The 19994-nt window shown below is 48.5% G+C and overlaps 1 protein-coding gene across 1 annotated transcript in view; it reads left to right on the top strand.

Annotated features, from left to right (window-relative positions):
- Positions 1 to 19009: 19009 nt before the first annotated feature.
- The window catches only part of GALNT10 (polypeptide N-acetylgalactosaminyltransferase 10), a 205267-nt gene continuing 204282 nt past the window's right edge, over positions 19010 to 19994 (top strand). Inside the window, exon 1 of the mRNA XM_031449393.2 lies at positions 19010 to 19224. Within this exon, the coding sequence (XP_031305253.2) occupies positions 19066 to 19224 (159 nt within the window). The 5' untranslated portion in view covers positions 19010 to 19065. The remainder of the gene's footprint in view (positions 19225 to 19994) is intronic.

Here is a 19994-nt window from a genome sequence, read left to right on the forward strand (position 1 = left end):
GACAGCCCTGCCTTCCACCTGGAAGAACCCTTGTCATTATATAGAACCCATCTAGATAATCCAGGATAGTCCCCCCATGTCAGGATCCTTAATCACATCTGCAAAATCCCTTTTGTCACGTAAAACAACATAGTCAGAGGTTCTAGGGATTACGATGTGGACATCTTCGGGGCACCGCCATTATTCTGCCCACCACAAATACAAATAATTAGGCATTATTATTATATCCCCATTTTACAGAGAAAGAAATTAAGTCCTAGAGAGGTGAAAGTAAACATCCTGATAGCTAGTAGGAGCCAGAGCCTTGATTCATACCCGGGGGGGGGTCTGATCCAGAGTCCACAGGCTTATTCACTGTTATTCTCTCTGCCAACCCAGACAGTTGTGGATTTTAAAGTCACACAGACCTGGGCAAGTCACATCACTGTCCCATGCCTTTTGTTATCTGCAACATGGAGCTAATAGTTTTACATTTAGGAACAGTCAAGGTCATGCATGTGGCAGTCTCCACACTGTGTGTGGCACATAGTAGGTGCCCAATATGTGGCCACCATTCCTTAAACTATTTTTCAAGGTGTAAAGATGGCAGGGCCTGAAGAGACCAATTCAGTGCCCTTGAATGGGGGTAGGGGGGTCCTGTCCCAGAAGGAAATTCTCACTTTTGGCTCAGGGGTATCGTGTCTCCAAGGATACCAGCAGAGCTCAAATGGGAGGACACTTTCTGGCTTCTAGAACACAGGTGAGAAGACACTTAGCCAGGTTCAGATATATGGGGAGCAAACCCAGGGCCAGACAAAGTTGGGGTGTGGATTGGTGGCCAGATGAGCAGATAAAGAAACCTATGGCTCTCCTACTCTCCCAACCACTCTCAGTTTCTTAACCACTGGCATGTCAGCCCATCTGCTCAAACAAAGGATTAGCCAGGCCCCACTTTGAGAGAATGTACTTGGGGAGCAACCACACCCCCAGCCACCTAGTACTTGACCGCCTGGTGGCCCTCTGCCCTTGCCTCCTGCCAAAATGGTTTGCTGCAGTGGGTGTCTGACAACAGAAGGACAGCAGAATTTATCACTGTCCTAACTTGTCCATTTGTTTTTGGCTCAGAGGGTCCTGATGGGGGAGTTTCCAGGGGCCGCACTGAAGCGCACACGCGTTCTTGACAGAGACACATGGCGGTGATTACACGCGGCGTTAGGCACAGTTACTGCAGGGCGCGGTGGCTCCAAGTCGTCTCTGGAGCACAGTCTCAAGCTGACTCCACATCTTCCTTGGCTTTCAGTTCCTTTTCTAAATCCTGTGTGAGGATGGAGAAGGAGGGGAGATGGGAGGTCAGGGGGTACAGGAGGCGGGAGACAGGGCTCCTCCTTCCCAGGGGTCGAGATGAGGGTTCCCTCTGTTGGCGCAGTTGAGTGGGACAGCCTGGGATGATCTTCCTCCCCAGTGTCTTGTCCTAGGACACAAACACATTCCTTCCATACTGAAGCATAAGACTCGACCCCAGTAGCCCTGGGAAGGAGAGCATGGTGACACAGTGTGAAGAACTGACGGAGCATTTCCTGAGACCAAAAACAAGATTGTAAAAGAAGACAGAATCTCAGATTAACTCCAACTCCTGAGCTAAGGTGTCAGCCCCTGCCCATCTCTGTCAGGTATTTTATCTGGCATTTTCTTGCACACCTTCCTTGCCAGGGTGCTCACTACTTCTTAGGGCAGCTTATTCCATTCTTGGGCAGCTCTGACTCTTAGAAAAGTGCTTCAGATTGAATGGGAATCTGCTTTCCAGCAGCTGCTCTTGGTTCAGCCTTTCAGTCCACTCTCCCAACTACAGTGTTTTTCCAAGAGTCACCTCTTGGGTCGAAAATCATCTAGGGAGCTCATTAAAATGCAGATTCCCTGGCCCAGCCCTGACCTAGTGAGTCAGAATCTCCAAGCCAGGGACCTAGGAATATGCATTGATAAGAAAGCCTGATCTGTGAGAGTTGCGGGCCCCTGAAATGAATTGGAAGGGTGCCCACGTGCAAAGAATGTCCAAAGGGAAAGCCAGGAACTCGGAGGACAAAATTCTCCAACCTGTCAAACTCTGCCAAGTGTGGGGCTGATTGGGGAGGAAGCCACATCAAATAGGGATGAACCCACCCAGGAAATCACAAATAACAGCTAGCTAACACTTCCTAAGTACCCACCTGTACTAGAGGCTTTGGCATAATCCCTCTGTGTGCAGGCACTACAATTACCTCCATTTAACAAGCGAGGAAAGTGAGATTGTTGACATGCCCAAAGAAATACATCTGGAGAGTGGCAGCACCGAGGTTTGTCTGACTTTGCATCCCTGACCATGGTCTGACAACTTGATGGGAACTCCAGATCTAAACCTCCCGGGTCCAAGCCTCTTCCTTGATCTCAGGGAGCAAAGTTGCTGTCGTTTGACTATGGAACCTGTTTTCACCCTCACCTCGTAGGAGAGACATCTCTCCAGGTGCTTTTGAGGAGTACGGGCCAGTCCCTGGGAAGGCAGGGCTACGTGGTGGTGGGGCTTCCAGGTGATGATTCTGGCCCTGGGGAACCTCACAGACCCTCAGGGAGCAGTCTTGCTTCTATAGGCTGCTCACCTCACCTGGTCACTCCTGTAGTCAGGCCCACCACAGATGTGCTGGGTGTGAGCAAGGGTATAGGTGGAGGCCCACATAGCACATGTCTGAATAGTTAGAAGTTAGAAATAAAGATAACTGTTAAAAAGAAAAGTTCTATCTTCCTATCTTGACAAATATTCTTTCATCGTGGCCTAGAAGGCCAAGTTCAAATTTAGCATTTGGAGGAGCTCTTCCCTGGAACTTGGCAATGTGGGGAGAGCTAGCCCCCAGCCCTGGCTCCTTGCATGGCCCCCTTCCCCTTCCACACTTGACTCTGCCCCACCCCCAAGAGGCCTCACATGCATGTAAACACCACAGCCCTCACTTCCCAGCTCTGTCCATGTGCCCTGCAAACAGCTGCACCTTGGTCCCTTGGGCTGGGTAGAGTCATTCTGGGCAGCCTGCTCTGGTCATGGCCCCTCTCTGGCTGTCTCTGCCCACTGAATCCATTTGAACCATAGCTGATCATGGGGGCTGACATGGGAGAGGTACGCTGCATTAGTATGCCAGTCAGCCGCCTGGGCATTGCGGTCCCTGCTCTCAGCCTGGCACCAGGCCTGGCAGAGGGGGCTGGGAGGCAGCTCCTCCCACCACAAATGAAGCATGGGGCAAGGAAGTGAAGTCTTGAGCTACTGCTCCAGCCCACAAACAAGAGAGAGAGAGAGAGGGAGAGAATCTTTTACTTTAGGCAGGGAAGGTCACCTAGATCATGAGGTCATATCTGCTTCACACTTCACCTGAAGTTTCCTTATTAAATCTTATTATCTTTGGATTTTAAAAATAGTCTGATGCATCCCACTCAGGGGTGATATCAGCTGCAACCGTATAGGTCAGTGATTATCAAAGTGCCATCTGAACCAGCAGCAGCAGGTTCAGACCTGACCTGTTGTTAGACACGCAGATTCCCAGGCCCCAGTCCTGAACTGGAAACTCTGGAGGGGGACCCAGCACTCTGTGCTTAACAAGCTTTCCTGATGAGTCTGAGGCTCACTGAAGGCTGAGAACCACTGATGCAGGCGAAACCGAGTCATTGTTTCAGAGCAGAGCGGTGATCCGTGAGAGTTGTGTTCAACAGTGTGCGTTCATTCAGCAAATATCTGTTGAGAGTCAAGCACCGTGTTAGGCACTGGGGATTCAAAATGTAGTCTCTGCCTTCAAGTTGCTCACAGTCTAACTCAGGAGCAGGCAAGTAAGCAGATCACCACATGAGGATACTCTAAATGCTGACACAGGACAGGCAGAGGGCGCTGTGTGGTGGAGAGGCATCAGCTAAGCCTTCCCAGAGGCAGCTCTGCCCCCACAGAAGCTTGGAGTAGCAGGCGTTGTCTGATGCAGAGCCGAACACAGTAAAGTGTTGCTGGTGACGAAGGCTCTCTCCTTGTCCAAACTTTTGTCAGGCTCCTCTGAGCCCTCTTCTCCACTAGGCTGTGACCTTGATCCTGTCTCTGGTCTACCAAGCCCAGTCTTAGTAAAGAATCCTGCTAAGTCATCCCCTCACCCTTGAGATCTTGTCGAATTCCTCATCCCTCATCCCTCATCCTTGATGTCACAGCCCTTGGCCTGACTTAGTGAGAATACTGTTGAGCCAGTGTAGCAAGAATCTCCCTACCCTTGATGCCTCCTCTTAGTAATTTTCCATCTGTTGACTCCTTCACTCTGTTCATTGTCTATAAATTCCCAGCCGACTGTTGTATCTTGACTTGAGCTCTGTTGCAACAGTCCTGGGTATAGTCTTTGTTACCAGTTTAACAAGTGTCAGAATAGATTTTTCTCTACCACTGGGCAGGACAGCAGTTGTGCAGAGACTTGGGGGAAGGGAAGAACATGTCCCAGCCCGTTCAGGCCCTTGGGATGGCCCCCAAGTCAGAGCAGAGTGTGACGTGGCAAGGACCAAGAAGGAGGTGAGTCTGGCAAAGTCAGCAGGGTCTTGGGAGAATCTCTGAGAGTCGGGGCTTGTCCCGAAGGCAGTAGGAGGCAATGGGAAGTTTCAGGCAGAAGAGTCACATGATTAGGCTTTCATTCTAGAAAGGTCTCTGTGGCAGGCTGCTTCGTGATGGATGGATTGGGGACCCCAAGCCTTGAGCCCCGAGAGACCAGTGAGGAGACTGCCATCCCTGAATCAGAAGCTCAGGCCTCTGTATGATTAATGAGGTTCCCCGGTCAGTCAGCCACCGCCAGGGCTGAGAATCACTGAGGTAGAAAGTGAAGAGACCCGGCTTGGTGACAGAATGACAGGGGAGGGCAGGAGCAATGGAGAGGAAGGTGGGGGTAGCTGTCCCCCAGGAGTCAGCGTGAGTCACTGGAGAGTCACTGCATTTTCAGAAGGCAAATCATGAGACTGGACTAGGGCAGTCAGGGTCTGAAAGTTTCATCCTCTTCTTTCCAGGTGCAAAAGAGATGCTGGGTTGAGCAGGCTAAACCTCCCATAAATGAACCATTTGATTTAAGGGGTTGAATGAAGACTCGGTCATTCACTCTTCCATACATTTAAGAAATGCTTGCTGAGTACCTACCATATGCTGGGTGCTGTGCTACGTATGTACTGGGGAAACAGTAGTGAGCAGAGATGGTCCCCATCTAGTGGGTGAGGCCGACTTTACACCAGTAATGAGTCTAGTGAATGCAGCATTATAACAGTGCTAAGTGCTATGATGAGAAAATACTTACAGCATATGTAATAGGGGAATGTGACCCAGCTTGAGGGGTCTGGAAGTCTTCCCTAAGGTGGTGTCCCCTGTCCCAACGTGCAAAAGATAAGTAAGAATCAGCTAGGCTAAAAGGGAAGAGGGTGCTACAGGCAGAAAGACAGCATCAAGGACCCTATGGCAGGTGGCCTTTATGCTCACCTATGGGGCTCTTCACAGGTACACAGGCCCAGATTCTCCAGTCTATGAAAGACACCTCCTTAGGATGTAGCCCCTGACGTCCTTTTCAGAAAGCCCACTGTGGAACTGGGGCTTGCAGAAAACCCCATGTTTCCCACAAGGGGCAGATGGCCAGAGGCCTGTGTGGCATGCCCTGGTGGCCTCCCTGCAAATCAGCAGGACAGGCCCAGGTGTGAAACAACCTTGCAACGAGATCATTGCTGTCTCCACTAGGGGAAGTGCTTTCTGACAGCTGCTCTGAAACGATTCTCCTGCAATTTCCATTTTATAGCTCCTTGTTCCCTCCTCAGCGGGAGGCTGTGTCTCCCAAGAAGTCAGGTTGACATTGCAGGCCGCAATTATCATGCCCTCCCCCTGGCTGAGACTTCCTGGTCATCTCCCACCTTTGGTGCTAAGTTTCTCTGCATTGATTCTGTTGCACAGATATTTATCAAGCACCTGCTGGGGGCTACGGTGGATGGGAATGGGTAAGAAGAAAATTTGAGATGGCCTTTCCCTCACCCAACTCACAGGTGACCCCACACAACCCATCAACAAATGTTTGTAGAGGAGAAACTAGGGATTGAGGCTAATGAGTATTATTTAAAGCCCCCAAGGTACCCATAACAGAACTAGATATTGTAGTGTATCTATCTGAGATTTATAGGCAGGAGACAGAAGGGTTAAGTGAGCTAAACCCTTGTCAATCATACTAAAAAGTCAATAGATACTGTCTAGAGTTGATATATCAAGGAGCACAGGTAATAAAGCTTTGACAGGAACCACCAGAGATGGATGATTAAGAGCACTCAGGTGTCTGGAGCCCAACATCCTGAGACGAAATTCCATTTCTGTTGCTTACCAACTGTGTGACCTTAAGCAGATCACTTCACTTTGCTACACCTTAGTTTTCCCATCTGTAAAATGGGCATAATGATGATACCTACCCCTTGGGGTTGTGGTGAGCACTCATGGAAACAATGTGCATAAAAGGTTTAGCACAGGGCTTGGCCCATGACAAGCACTCAGTAAAGGTTAGCCAGGGATAAAAGCAGAAACAGTTTAAAAGAGGTTGGTCTCTGGGGAATAGGACATGGTTAGGGGAGGGACAGTTATGGGGAGGGTCAGTTGCTGTTTATTATAAATTCTCTGAACTGTTTAATTCTGTGACCATATGCACAAAATATCTCATTGCTGAAAATGAAATTCTTAAATAGTTATACAACCTGGCTGATTACTGTAGAAAACTGGATGCTGACTGAACTTTTCTGGCTTAAGCATCTCTGCTCCCTCCATGTTCAGACTCCTCCCCCTTCCCTGCCCTATTTTCATCCTCAGTTCCCCCCAACCCCACCCCTTCTTTTTCTCCTGCTTTCTGTTTGTTTCAGTTGTCATCCGCTCTTAACTGCCCTCAGTAGTGCTTGGTGTCTGTGTTAGTTTCCTGGGGCTGCCATAACAAAGTACCACAGAGTGGGTAATGTAAACCCAGAAGGTTCTTTTCTCATAGTTCTGGAGGCTAGAAGCCCAAGTTCAAGGTCTTGGTAGATTTGGTTTCTTCTGAGGCCTCTTTCCTTGGCTTGCAGATGGCCACTTTCTCCTTCTGTCCTCACATGGATTTTCTTCTGTGCACCTAGCCCTGGTGTCTCTCTGGGTGTCCAAATTTTCTCTTCTTAGAAGGACACCAGTCCCATTGGATTAGGGCCCACCCTAAGGGCCTCCTTTTAACTGAATTACCTCTTTAAAGGCCTTATATCCAAATACAGTAAGATTCTGAACTACTAGGGGTGGAGGGGAAGTTTAGGGCTTCAACATATGAATTTGGGGACCATGCAATTCAACCTTTAACAGTGTCCTTGAGTCATTTGGCCCACGGGGGGCCCAGGAGCCTGTTGCAATGACATTATGAGGCCTAGGGCCAAATATCAAGGTACATGTCTGGGGTAGACAGTGTCACCTGGGCCTGCAGGCTGTGGCATCTACTGCAAGGTGAGTGGTCCCAAGGGTTCCTAGAAATGTCCACATCCCTCTCCAAGCTCTTTTTGCCTGCTTGGATATGCAATTGCTCACTCTATGAGGGTCCTGGGATCTGGGGCCCCAGGGCTTCTCCTGGACTCTGCCACCACTTCATTGTAGGACTATGGACAAGACATTTCCCTTTTCTGGGCCTTAATTCCCTCCTCAATAAAATGAAGAAGTCATTTGACCTAAGAGACTGGAATTCCAGTTCCTACTCCTTCGTCCTCAATCTTTGCAGCCTAGGAAGCTTGAGCTCTTGTCTTCCCATCTTGGAGACAGGGGTGTATGTCCAATTCCACGATCTAGAGACTCCTCCACCTCTTGAGAGACAGATGCACCCCAATCCATCATCGCTTCGAGATCTGGTGGTCTTGCCCAGCCAGCATCTGTCTATCCTTCCTCTGGGTTTCCTTTGGGGCCAGGGTAAGTGAGCAACCCAGACCTTGCCCATAAAACTCAGTCTTGGGATTTTTAGGGAAGCTGTTGGAAAGGAGAATTTAGATTCCCCTGGCATTGCTAGCTGTCAGGATAATGTAAACCTGGAGTTACCAGCAGGCACCCTGTCACCTGGAGAGAGTAAGCTGCCCAAGGGCAAAGAACGTAGAAGGAAGAAGCAGAGTTAAGAAAGTTTCTGAGGTGTGATGACATCCTTTGATCACCTGGATCTTTCTGTGCCTGAAGGCAAACTCCCCTTCATGTCTCAATTAAATAAGGCAGGACATTTCTTTCATTCTTTTTCTCCTTCTCTATTTGTTTATTGCCCAAATCTTTTTTGAACTGGTTTTATGCCACTTTCTGGGGAGGAATCTTGTCCTTGAACATGCAAGAAATCTTTCTCATGTTCCTGCCTTTTCTTAGCAAACTCCTACACATCTTTCAGAATCTACCCAAACATCACCTTCCTTGTGACCTCTCCCATGGGCTCCTGAGCAGAATAAGCTCTCTTCTTTGGGCTCTCATGGCAGCCTTTACATTCCTCCAATAAAACACTTACCAATTGATATCAAGTTTTAGCATAGTTGTCTGCTCAGATCCCTGTGTTTAAATGCTTGTTCATCTTTGAACCCCCAGTGCCTGGATCGAGGGCTGGCATACAGTTTGCATTTTATGAATGAGGGAATGAATGAGTGTATAACCTGAATCCTGCTGCAACATCAGCCCTTTTTTTGGTTGTTCAGAAGAAATAGAAGCCAATTTGTCACTGTGCTGTATGCGGATTAGTCACAGTTTAATCAACTACAGGGTGGTATGATATATTTACGGAGCTAAGTAAATGCTAAAAAAAAAAAAATTCCAATTTTAATGCTGAATTGTCAGTGCTTTTATACACTTCCCCCCGTCCCCACTACTCATCCCTCTCATACTTACTCTGGAGGCCACACGGTGTAGTGAATGGGGAGGTAGGAGACTGGGTTCTAGTCCCCTGTTTCCTCTAAGAATTTGTGGGCCTCATCTTCATAATGAAGTGGCTGGACCACATCAGGGATCCGTGGCCACTCAGCCCCAGCTCATTCCAACCATGTAGGAAGATAGGCCCAGTGTTTCCAAATTTCGCAATTTTTAAGAGAAGTTGGGAGTGTAAGTTTTTATATAAAATGCACGCTTTAAAAAATATTATGTGGACCTAGGCTGTGAAGATTCAGGTCCTCTCATACATTGCTGATGGGAGTGCAAAAAGATTCGACCCCTATGGTGGGGAATCTTCTAAAACTACAGATGCATTTACCCTTTGACCTAGCAAATCTTACTTCTAGGAATTTCCCCTGAAGATTCAACTCCACGCTACAGAACAAGACATGCACAAGGTTATTCATTATGGCATTATTTTAATAGCCCAAAATTGAGAACAATTTCAAATCTCCTTTTGAGATTTGGGGACTGGTGAACCTTGATTTATTCACACACTGTGGGATACTTTGCAACTGGAAAAAAAAAGAATGGGACAACCTCTCTGTATTTATATGGCAAAATCTCCGGGATCGTTTACGTGATAAAAGCAGCATGCAGCAGAGAGTATACAAAAGTGCTCTTTAAACTCAGATCCCCTAGCTGAGAATAGAGGGCATTTGCAAAGCCCACTGTATTGGCTCTCTCCTAGCTCTCTGCAGCTGTGAGTATGGGTGGCTGTGTGTGTGTGTGTGTGTGTGTGTGTGTGTGTGTGTGTGTGTGTGCCCATGCATACAGGCCTCCCACAGTAAGTGGTGGGGACCTGTTTACTGCACACCTCCTACAGGGACAAGCACTACCCAGAGGGCCATTAGCAAAACCAACGTCCCATTAGAATGGCCTAGGGAAGTCATGCTAGTGTAACTTTGCAGAAAGACTGTTGGACTGGATTCCAACAGTATTAAATTCTAGTATCAGTTCTGCCCCCCAACAGCCATGAGGACCTTTCTCCTTCCTCCCACCAAATACAATTGTTCATTTTCTTATAACATCTTTTCTGCCACTAGACCGTGACCCTGTGAGACCACGACTGATCTGTTTGCCCACCACTGAATCTCTAGCATGTGCCATAGTGCCTGGTAGGTAGTAGGGTCTCAATAAATATCTATTGAATGAATGACTAAATGAATCAATGGGTGATGGACATAAAGAACTTAGGGTAGTGCCTAGTCATGGTTCTGTTTAATTACAGGTGGTAGTAGTCTACATAATGTTAGGATGCTGGTGATTGCAAGTTGTATGACTTTGGGCAGATTAACAAAATCCCCAAGCCTTGATTTTCTTATCTGTATTATGGATGCAACAATACCTATTCCCAAGTGTTGTCATGAGTATTAATCAGATAACTTAGGCAAATCATTCAGTGTATGGTTTGGCACATAAAAGATCGTAAGTGGTGGTTATTACTAGAGAGAAATAGCATAAAATAAATAAACTGAAGAATCGGGCAAATCCCTTGATTGATGCTGAGATGCAAAGGGCATTGCACAAAGAAGCTCTCTCTGCATCTTCCACTGTCCTCTTACGTAGGGCAGCCATCCATTCTTCAACAAGTGCTGGCTGAACGGATACTCCGTGCTGGGCACCATGCCAGCTGCCGAGAGTAGCAGCAAGAAAAATGAGTAGTTAATCAGTATGAGTTTCTTTTTGGGGTGATGAAAATGTTCGAAAACTGATTGTGATGGTGGTTACACACAACTCTATGAATACACTAAAATCCATTTGAATTGTACATTTGAAGTGGGTGTATGGATTGAATAACACATGAATTATGTCTCAGTAAAGCTGTTATGAAAAAGAAGAGAAATAAACAGTAGACCTGAGTCTACCCCTTCCTACTTGGACAAGTCAGTTGACCTCTCTGATTCAGTGTGCTCTTCTGGAAAATAAGAATAATAATCGAACCTACCCCCGAGGGTTTTGGTGAGGATTAAAAGAGACAATGTTTGTAAAGTGCTAACTTAGAGTTTGGTATGTAGTAAGAGCTCCATTGGTGTCAGCGAACAGCGTCCCCATCACCTTTATTAATATATAAATGCTAAGGAAGGAAATTACACAAGTAACTATGTATGGGGAAGACTACCCAAGTAGCATGGGCTCTTTGTGCCACTGGGTGGGAAGAGGAAGGAGTTAGTGAGGCGGTGAGGGAGGAGATGACATCTAAGCTGGGTAAGAATTCATCCACACAGAAGGATGTGAAGGGCAGTCCTGCAGGAGGGCACAGCACGAGCAAGGACATGGGGTGAGAGATGACAGGATTAAGGTAAGGAACAACTAGCAGTTTTGCACAGAGTGCAAGGCAGCAACTTCAACTTTATTGTGAAGACAATTGGGAGACCACCAGCAGGAAGCAACGTGGCAAGTCTGTGTACCAGAATAGTCACTATGGTGGGGAGGATGGATCTTAAGAGATGAAGGACTGAAGTGGCAAAGGAGTTAGGAGACTACTGCCGCAATTCAAGTGAAAGATGATAAAGGCTTTAACTTGGACTTGGAGATTAGGGTATCAGGGCCAAGGCTCCTTTGATCATAACGGACAGAGACTCACTCGTAACTTCAAGGAAAGGGTATACAGCAGGGAACCTCACAGAAGCCCTAGGTCAGGGATTCAAGCAAGCATCCCAGAAACCTGGTCTTGAACTAGAAAACCAGGAGCCAAGGCAGTTACCTTTCATAATTGTCTCTCTCAGCATCTCTGCTCCTTGCACCTCTGCCCTATTGTCTTTTTTTTTTTTATTAAATGTACTTCCTGTGTTATTGACGGTTTCTGCTTTCCCATATTTTCTTGTGTGTGCCCCAAGAGTATTCTCCACCCTGATGCCACTTCCACTTTCAGGGACCACAACCAACTGCCCTCTTCCCTCTGTGCCACTTGATTCCAATTTGTGAGACAGAGGCTAAGTGTCTCTGTTCATCCTTTTGATCCAGGTCAGGCAAATCATAGGCCAAAGGCCAGCCCATGCACAAGGTAGAGAATTTGGCCATGTGAGGCAGCAGGGCTCTGATCAGGGATTCTTCTTGCAGGCACCTGAAATATGTCTCATATTGTAGGACTAGAGGGGAAGAGATACATTTAAAATTTATTAGGCAATAAAACCAGCATTATTAGGTAATTGTTTGAATGTGGGAGGTGAGTTGGAGTGGAGGCCAGGATGACATCAGAGGTTGGCTTGGTAACTGGGTGATCTCTCAGTTTCACTTTCCTGTCTGTTGGTGCTGTTCTCAGGTTCTCAGGAAGCTTCCCCACTTGATTCAGTCAGGGCCTCAAAAAATGCATAGTTCTCCCACGCTGGGAACTGTGAGGCAAGTTTCCTAAGAGGACAGTTGGACAGGGTATAGGGTAACAACAAGGGACAGTGCAGTATCCTGGGCCTAGAAACAGTGATGTGCTGTCCAAACCTAGGCCTGAAGGACGAGGGGAGGGCAGTTCTCGGAATCCAGAGCAGGGGCCTGCCCAGCAGAATCTGTGGCCTTTGGTGGTAGATACACGCAGCCTGTGGCATCCTCCCACTAAAGAAGCTAGGACAAGAAACACCCTGACCCAGCTCTTTTCCCTCTCTTTGGTATTCTGCCCTGGCTCCCCCAGCGGCTCACCCCAACAGGAAGAGAGACAGTAAGGAAGCCCACTGATGTATGCTATGGCAGCTCCTGGAGCGGGGAGGAGCAAGAGTAAGACCCCAGTCCGCTCCTCATGGTGGGTCTGGAAGGGACCACTGCTTCCTGATTTGAAAAAACACAGAATTCAAACGCAGTTTTTTTTTAAATTTTGTCTTAGGTAGGTCAGGTATTCATCCCTAGACCAATCTCTGTAGCAGGAGCGGATAGCCTGCTCTGATTGGCTAAGCCGGTAGCTGAGGGTGGAGTCAGCTCTGATCCAGCCTCTCAACTGGGAAGCCAAGGTTAAATCCCCAAAGAATATCAGGATGTTGTTAACTGAGGAGGTAAAAACAATAGACGTCTACTATTGCCCATAATGGGATTGGTCAAGGACTTTTAGGGGTGGGGGTGGGGTTGTTGTTCCTGTCGGACAGACTGAGGGGAAGAGACCACGGTGCATTGGTGAGTGAATGAGCGGGGCGGTAACAGATGGAGCTGCTCCCTCTCCAGGCCTCAGTTTCCTAGCAGGGAAGAATCTTAACATTCTGGTGGCGCCATTGCTCACCAGCAAGTTGTTGACCAATGCGTTCAGCCTTCTCCTCAAGAGTGCAGACCCCTCATTGCCAGTAAAGACCACCAAGCCTTGCTTTCTTTATTCATTCCTTGATGTTAGACCTAGCCGAGACCTCTGGACCCACTGAAGTTTGCTGGAAGGTGCCACCTAGTGGAACATCCGATGACATGCCGCTTAGACCAAAGGAAACCTTAGAAGGATTTTAGAGCTGAAAGCAAGAGAGCAGCAGTTCGCTCAAGCTTGGCCACAGAGTGGAATCACCTAGGAATAGCTGAGCCCTACCCCTAGAGGTCTGACTTAATTGGCCTGGGGTTTGGGTTGAGCATCCATAGTTTTTAAAGGTCACCAGGTGAAAGGTTAAGACCACTGGGTATAGAGAAGCCGACCTTTATTTTACAGAAGTGCACGCAGACAGTGCTACTTCTCTAAGGGCCTTCACACTTCTAGGATGCCCCTTTCTCATGCACCCTACCACCTGTCTATTTGTGTTTCGTACAACTTTCTTCCTTTATTCAAAAGTGGGAAGTAATTAAACAGGAAGCACTCTCATTTTCCAAGCCCTGGTGTTTATTTTAGAGGCAGTGCCAGGAGGCTAATGGCTCCCTCTACATCTGATATTTGAATCTGACCTGTCTGACTAATATTCTGAGATATACCCACCCAATGACGTATATTTACTCTTTGAAATGTACGGCCTTCTGTGCTCTTTCAAATCGTATCCTACTTGAAACACCTTCCTCATCCACTGTCTTGATTCAATAGCATTCCTTTATAGTTGGCAGGATTGGTTTAATTGGCATCTCGGTGTGGAAATGACAAAGTAGACTCCGAGAGAGAGACAGGCAATTTTCTGTCTAGAGGTCATTTCAAATAGGCATCCTGCAAACCCTTTATTTTTATTCAGACTAGGAGCTGAAATGCCACTAAATCACACACACTAAGTGGACTGAACCACCTGAGTGGTGTTCCATTCCTCGCTCCCCTTCTCCCATCCGACCTTGCAAGACTGAGTCGCCAAATTTTAGAATTAAAAAAGATCTCAACAAGCATTTGGTTCAACTACTTTATTTAATGCAACCATATTCAATATTTAGCTAGACAGCTCTAATTCCTGCTTCCACATACACTCGTGGATCCATTCATGATAAACATGATGCTCAGAGAATTTGAGTGACCTGTCTGAAGCTGCACAGGAAGGTAGGGGCAAAGTCTGGACTGATTCAGACTTAATAGAGCCATGTGCGGAAATCTCAGTTCCAGGGCTTGTGTTCTCTTGCTCTATATTTGGAAGTTTGAGCCTTGTTAAATGACCAGCCTGGTAGAGAGAGCAATTTGGGTCACTGACACCAGTGTTAATGAGTTTCCTGAGTGCAGATTTTAAAGAGATGAGTGCTTGACTAATTGATTCATTCATTCATTTCCCAAATGTTTGTCGATGACCTATTTTGGGCCACTTACTGTCCCAGGCATTGAGTGTATGCTGCAGGGCAAAACAAACAAACAGACAGAAACAAGATGATCTCTGTCCTCATGAAGCTAACAGTCCAGTGGAGGAGACAGATATCAAACAATCACCCTGGAATTGGAAACACTGCGACTGTTAAGGAAAGACATTGCTAAGATGTCACATAACTGGGGGGCTTAGTCTGCTCAGGGAGCTCAGGCAGGCTTCTCTCAGAGTGTATTGACAAGCTTGGCAATCTCCAAGGAGAGGAGGAGCAGGAAGGCTTTAGGCTTCCACACACACGTAAGTCCAACACTCATAGCTTCTTGGCTTTTGCTTAGAGTCAAGCAGACCTCTCTCTCACCAGCTTGGAAGTTATATCATTATAAAATCATGATTATCCCCATTTTTACATACGAGGAAATTGAGGCTCAGGTAGCTAAGAGACTTAGCCAAGGTTAAAGAGTGTTAGAGGTAGACTGATTATCAGACCAATATCTCCTGGTTTGCTGATCCATTCGTTCCACTTTCACACTCCCTCAGCTCAGGCCTGGGCCACACCAGCCTGAGGGTACAGCCCTTGACAAATAGGCAGCCACACTAAGAAAGCCAAGGTGAGGCCATCTAATAGGAAAGGAGTGTGAACGCTGAGATGGGAGAGGCTCAGACCAGAAGTGGAGGTTTTCATTGTGCAGCTGAAATGGTATTGTCTCAGTCAGTGGGATAAAGCCCTAAGAGGATCCCCACCCCAACCCCGGCCCCCACCCCATACTTGGCGTATCCCGCATGGGATCAGAGAGTCCTGAGGTTAAAGCTGGGTTCATGCGTTAAGAGTGTCCATTGAGGGCTGACCCGGCTGGTGTGCGGCTTTGATCAACAAGTCACTCAGGTAAGATACAGGAAAAGCTCAAATCCAATTTCAGACAGAATCCTCCTGGGAGCTGGAAGGGGTGGAGATGAGAGACACACTGAAGACTTTCCCATAGATGATCTCAGCTGCTGTACTTCACTCAACTGGTAATTATCCACCATCTACTGTGTTCCAGGCCATGGTTGAGCAGGAGTAGGAGCTGAAATCCAGGTGTCCTGGCTCTGCTAGCTCGGCTTTGGCCCAGGGAGAGGTGGGCACCCTTTTTTGCAAATCCGTCCACCCGGAGGGAGCATCAGTATTCTGATTCACAAAAATAGAAGTATGTGCTAACAGAAGTATGTGCATACAGTAGGGGACAAAAAAATTACAAAGCTCCTCCTTGCTTAGAGTTCACATTCTAGAGAGGGAAACCCAAATTAATACCCATTCTGAAGAAAAATCAACATACAGAGATGGTGGAGGTGCTCTTTGATATTTTAGATCAGTTGGACAGGGAAGCTCTTGCAGAGGAACATTTGATTTGGTTCCTGAGAGACAGGGCAGGCAGAGAACCATACAGAGATTTAAAGGAAGAGATACAATGGCAAAGCAAATTTGCAAAGACCCTGAGGCCATTATCAACTTGGTGCATTTGAGGAATATAGCAAGAAGACCATTGCAACTAGAAGGTCAAAATCTAGAAGCTGGGCCAGATCATGGAAGACCGATACTCATAGATTATTCTAACCTGCAGGGAAGTTAAAGGCAAGTTCCCAGGAGCAGAGTGAGCCTCATGTCTGTGAAAGGATCAGTCTAGCAGCTGTTTCTAGCACCATGATTGATGCTTTGGAGGTGAGTATGAGTGTCACAACATTGTCTTTCCTTCTAGGAACTTCCCTTTTTGTCAAAGAGACAGGTTGGAAGTCCAGTTACAAAAACACTGTTCATCAACTGCAGTGTGAAAAAACACAGGGCTCTTCAGAGTAGTGTTATTCACCATAGCCAAAAGGTGAAAATAATCCAAATGTCCATCCATGGATGAATGGATAAACAAAATGTGGTAGGTACATATAATGGAACATTATTCGATCTTTAAAACGGGTGAAATTCTGACACATGCTACAACATGCATGAATCTTGAAAACGTTATGCTAAGTGAAACAAGCCAGACACAAAAGGTCAAATATTGTATGATTCCACTTACATGGAGTACCTAGAATAGTCAAAATTCATAAAGACCAAAAGTAGAATGGTGGGTGATTACCAGGGGTTCGGGGGAGGAGGGGAACTGGGAAGATAATTAATGTTCAGTGGGTACAGAGTTTCAGGTTGGGATGATGAAAAAGTTCTAGAGATGGACAGTGGTGATGGTTGCATAACAGTGTGAATGTACTTAATGCCACAATCAATGGTTAAAATAGTAAAATTTATATTATGTATATTTTACCACAATAAAAAATTTTTTTTAAAAGGCATAGGGCTAGGATCTAGAGATGGAAGAGTGGGCATTCTAGGCAGAGGTAATAGCAAGTGCAAAGGCCCAGAGGCAGGACTCTGCCTGGTGTGCTCTGAGGAATAGCAAGAAGGCCAGTAGGCTTGGGTATAATGAAGAGAGTACAGGTGAGGGCTGTTCATACATGGACTTGTAGGATCTTATAGTTCCTTCTTGGAATCAGGTGGAAGATGGGAAGTCATTGGAGGGATTTGCAGAAGGGTGGTGCTATCTGATCTTTGTTAAACTAGGATCATTCTGGCTGCAGCTTTCTTTAATCTGAATCACACTTGCAAACAAAGATAAGAAAAGCATTGACCTCACAGAGTAACTGTGAGTCTGAAAAGAGGTAATGCATGTCAAGGGTTTAACATGGTGCCTGGCATAGAGTAAGCATTCAATAAAAGGTAAGCATTTCTGTGACAGAAACCCAAAGAAAGACAGCAGTCCCCTGAAGAGGAGTTTTGGAGGACTTCATGGAGGAGGTGGCAGTTGAGCTACGCATGGAAGGATAAACAAGATTTCCACTGACATAGGTGGGGAAGGGGCTTTCTGGATGTAAGGAGCTGCCGGGTCAATGGCACAAGAAGGAAAATAGCCAGCAACCAAAATAGCCAGCAACTGGCAGGGCAGAGAGGAGGAGAGATGTCTGATCAGCTCTAGCAGGTCAGAGAGAGAGGAGTGTGGGCCCTAGAGCCTAGGTGATGGGTTTTTAGGTTTTGTAGCAGTTGTCAAACTACAGAAAACTGAATCCCTATCTCTCATCCTAGATCTGGAAGAGTGGGGAGGGAGGAGTCATCAGGACGCTGGTCCAAGGCTAGGGGGTCAGCGGCTGGGCTGGAGACCCAGGAATCAAGAGGACGCATGTAGGGGTAGCAAAAAGGAAGGCAACCAAAAGGGTGCGTCCTCCCTCTGCATCGGAGAGGAAGCAATTAAGTGAAGAGCATCGAGGAGCCACAGGCATCGCCTTCGGAGTCCGGCTTCCCAACCAGCCGTCCGCAGCGCCCAGGCGGCCTGATTTCCTCAGAGCCTCACCACAGTTATAGACACGTTCGCTCGTCTGATGCGATTATGTGTTTAATGCTTCAGCTTCCAGACGTCAGGGCTCCAGTCTGTTTTCATTTCATCCTGGTGGCTGGGACAATTTACTGAGTAGCTGAACGGGAGATAGGAACCGACATGAGGTTTCGAGAAAGGGCTCCGTGAGCTGAGTGCCTAGAGGCACACGTGGGACTGGAGGGCATTCCAACTCCAAGGAGGTTGGACTTGTGCGAGAGAAGGTCCTGCAGAGAAGCTTCGATCACCTACTCGCCTGTTTGCTGGGACAACAGACAGGTGGTGGGCGGAAACGGCACTCCCCAGTTTACAGAGCGCGTTCACATCTACCGCCAGGCACTGGGAGGGAAGACAACCAGGGCCTGCCCAGACAATCGTGCGCGTGCAGCCCCATTTCCCGTCTGGGAATGCCTGGACCCGGGCGGGGCAAAGGAGGTCCGCAGGTTCTTGGAGCCAAGCCTGAGAGAGTAGTAGAAAGAAAGGAAGCCACAGCCTCGGGGACTGCAAGCGCGGAGCATCTGGCCGGGCTCCTACACGGTTTGCATATCCCAGGGGAAGCCCCAAAACTGTTGGCTGGACTCCGGAGCAGACGTGGCTGGGTAGGAGTTTGGGGTCCCGGGAACGCAGCCCAGCGCACACCAGTTAGCGCCCAACTCGCCAACTCCCGGACTTTCGCAAAGCTCCCGCGGGCGGGGGAGCCGCCGAGGAGCGGGCCGCACCATCGCGGCTAGAGAGGGGGGAGCGGTCCTCGCTGGGTCCCGACGCACCCGGCAGGAGCAGGAGGAGCCACAAGAAGGCCGGGGCCCGTGGTTCACAGCTCTTGCCGGCCGACTCCGAGGAGTCTGGGGTGGTGGCGCGGTTCGGCGAGGCTCATGAGCAGCGGTGTTGGCAGCGACCCCCCCGCGGCGGCGGTGCAGTGGCGGAGCCCGGCTCCCTGGCCGACGAGCGGCGGAAGTGCCGCGGAGTTGGAGCGGGGCCGGCGCCGCGGCCGCTTCTCCACGCTGAGCTGCTGCCGCCGCCGGGCGGACGGGCGGACGCGCGGAGCTGGGGGCGGCGCGGCGGGGCCGGCGGGGCGCGGCGGGGCTGACCGGCCCCGATGAGGCGGAAGGAGAAGCGGCTTCTGCAGGCGGTGGCGCTGGTGCTGGCGGCCCTGGTCCTTTTACCCAACGTGGGGCTCTGGGCGCTGTACCGCGAGCGGCAGCCCGACGGCACCCCTAGGGGATCCGGGGCAGCGGTGGCCCCGGCAGCCGGACAGGTGAGTCCCCCAATTGCCATGGAGTTGGGAGCACGCTCTCCCCGAATTCACTTCTAGCCTTCGGTTCCTTCCTCCACCGTCCCCTGTCTGCCTCCTCAGAGTCAGCGCCAGAGTCTTCTCTGTTCTTCCCTTTTCTTTTTGGATGGGAAAATTGAGACTCAGAGAAGGATGGGGACTTGTCTATGTCCCCATGCCATTCAGAAACCGAGCCAAAACTAGAAATCAGGACTCCTGATGCCCAGTCTGATGGTCATTTCTTACGACAGGTTACCCATCCTACCTTTCTGCCCCTGTCTGGTGTCTCCTCTCCTCTTCCAACATCAGCCTTTTTTGGAGGATCCTGTCTGCATCCCTGTATCCCAGGATGACTCCTTATTATGAAGATGCTGGTCCTTCTATTTGGTGTTAAGGTCTTTTCTGCTTTTTCCCCCACCTCCTGATCTCGATGCTCCCTACTCAGGTCAGCCCCTTTCCTGTTTACCTATTTGCCCAAAGAAACACCTGGGCCTCCCTTCTCTCCACATTTATTCACCCTCCTTCCTTCCCAGCCTTCTTTCTTTCTCAGATCCTGTGGATTCCTTGAAGGATGCAAAGATCATGCTCCCCTTGGAGCTTCAGGCCCTGGAGGATTGGAGTGGTTGTGCGGCTGGTCTTTAAGGGGCCTTTGACTTTCTGAGAATCCAGAAGTAGGGGCTGTGGTGGAAGGACTCCCAAATTTCCCAAAGGCTATTTGTGCCTGTCTGAGTGTGGAACATCAGATGCCTTCTCTG

This window comes from Camelus dromedarius, chromosome 3, assembly GCF_036321535.1.
Source record: "Camelus dromedarius isolate mCamDro1 chromosome 3, mCamDro1.pat, whole genome shotgun sequence".
In the NCBI taxonomy this organism is placed as follows: domain Eukaryota; kingdom Metazoa; phylum Chordata; class Mammalia; order Artiodactyla; family Camelidae; genus Camelus; species Camelus dromedarius.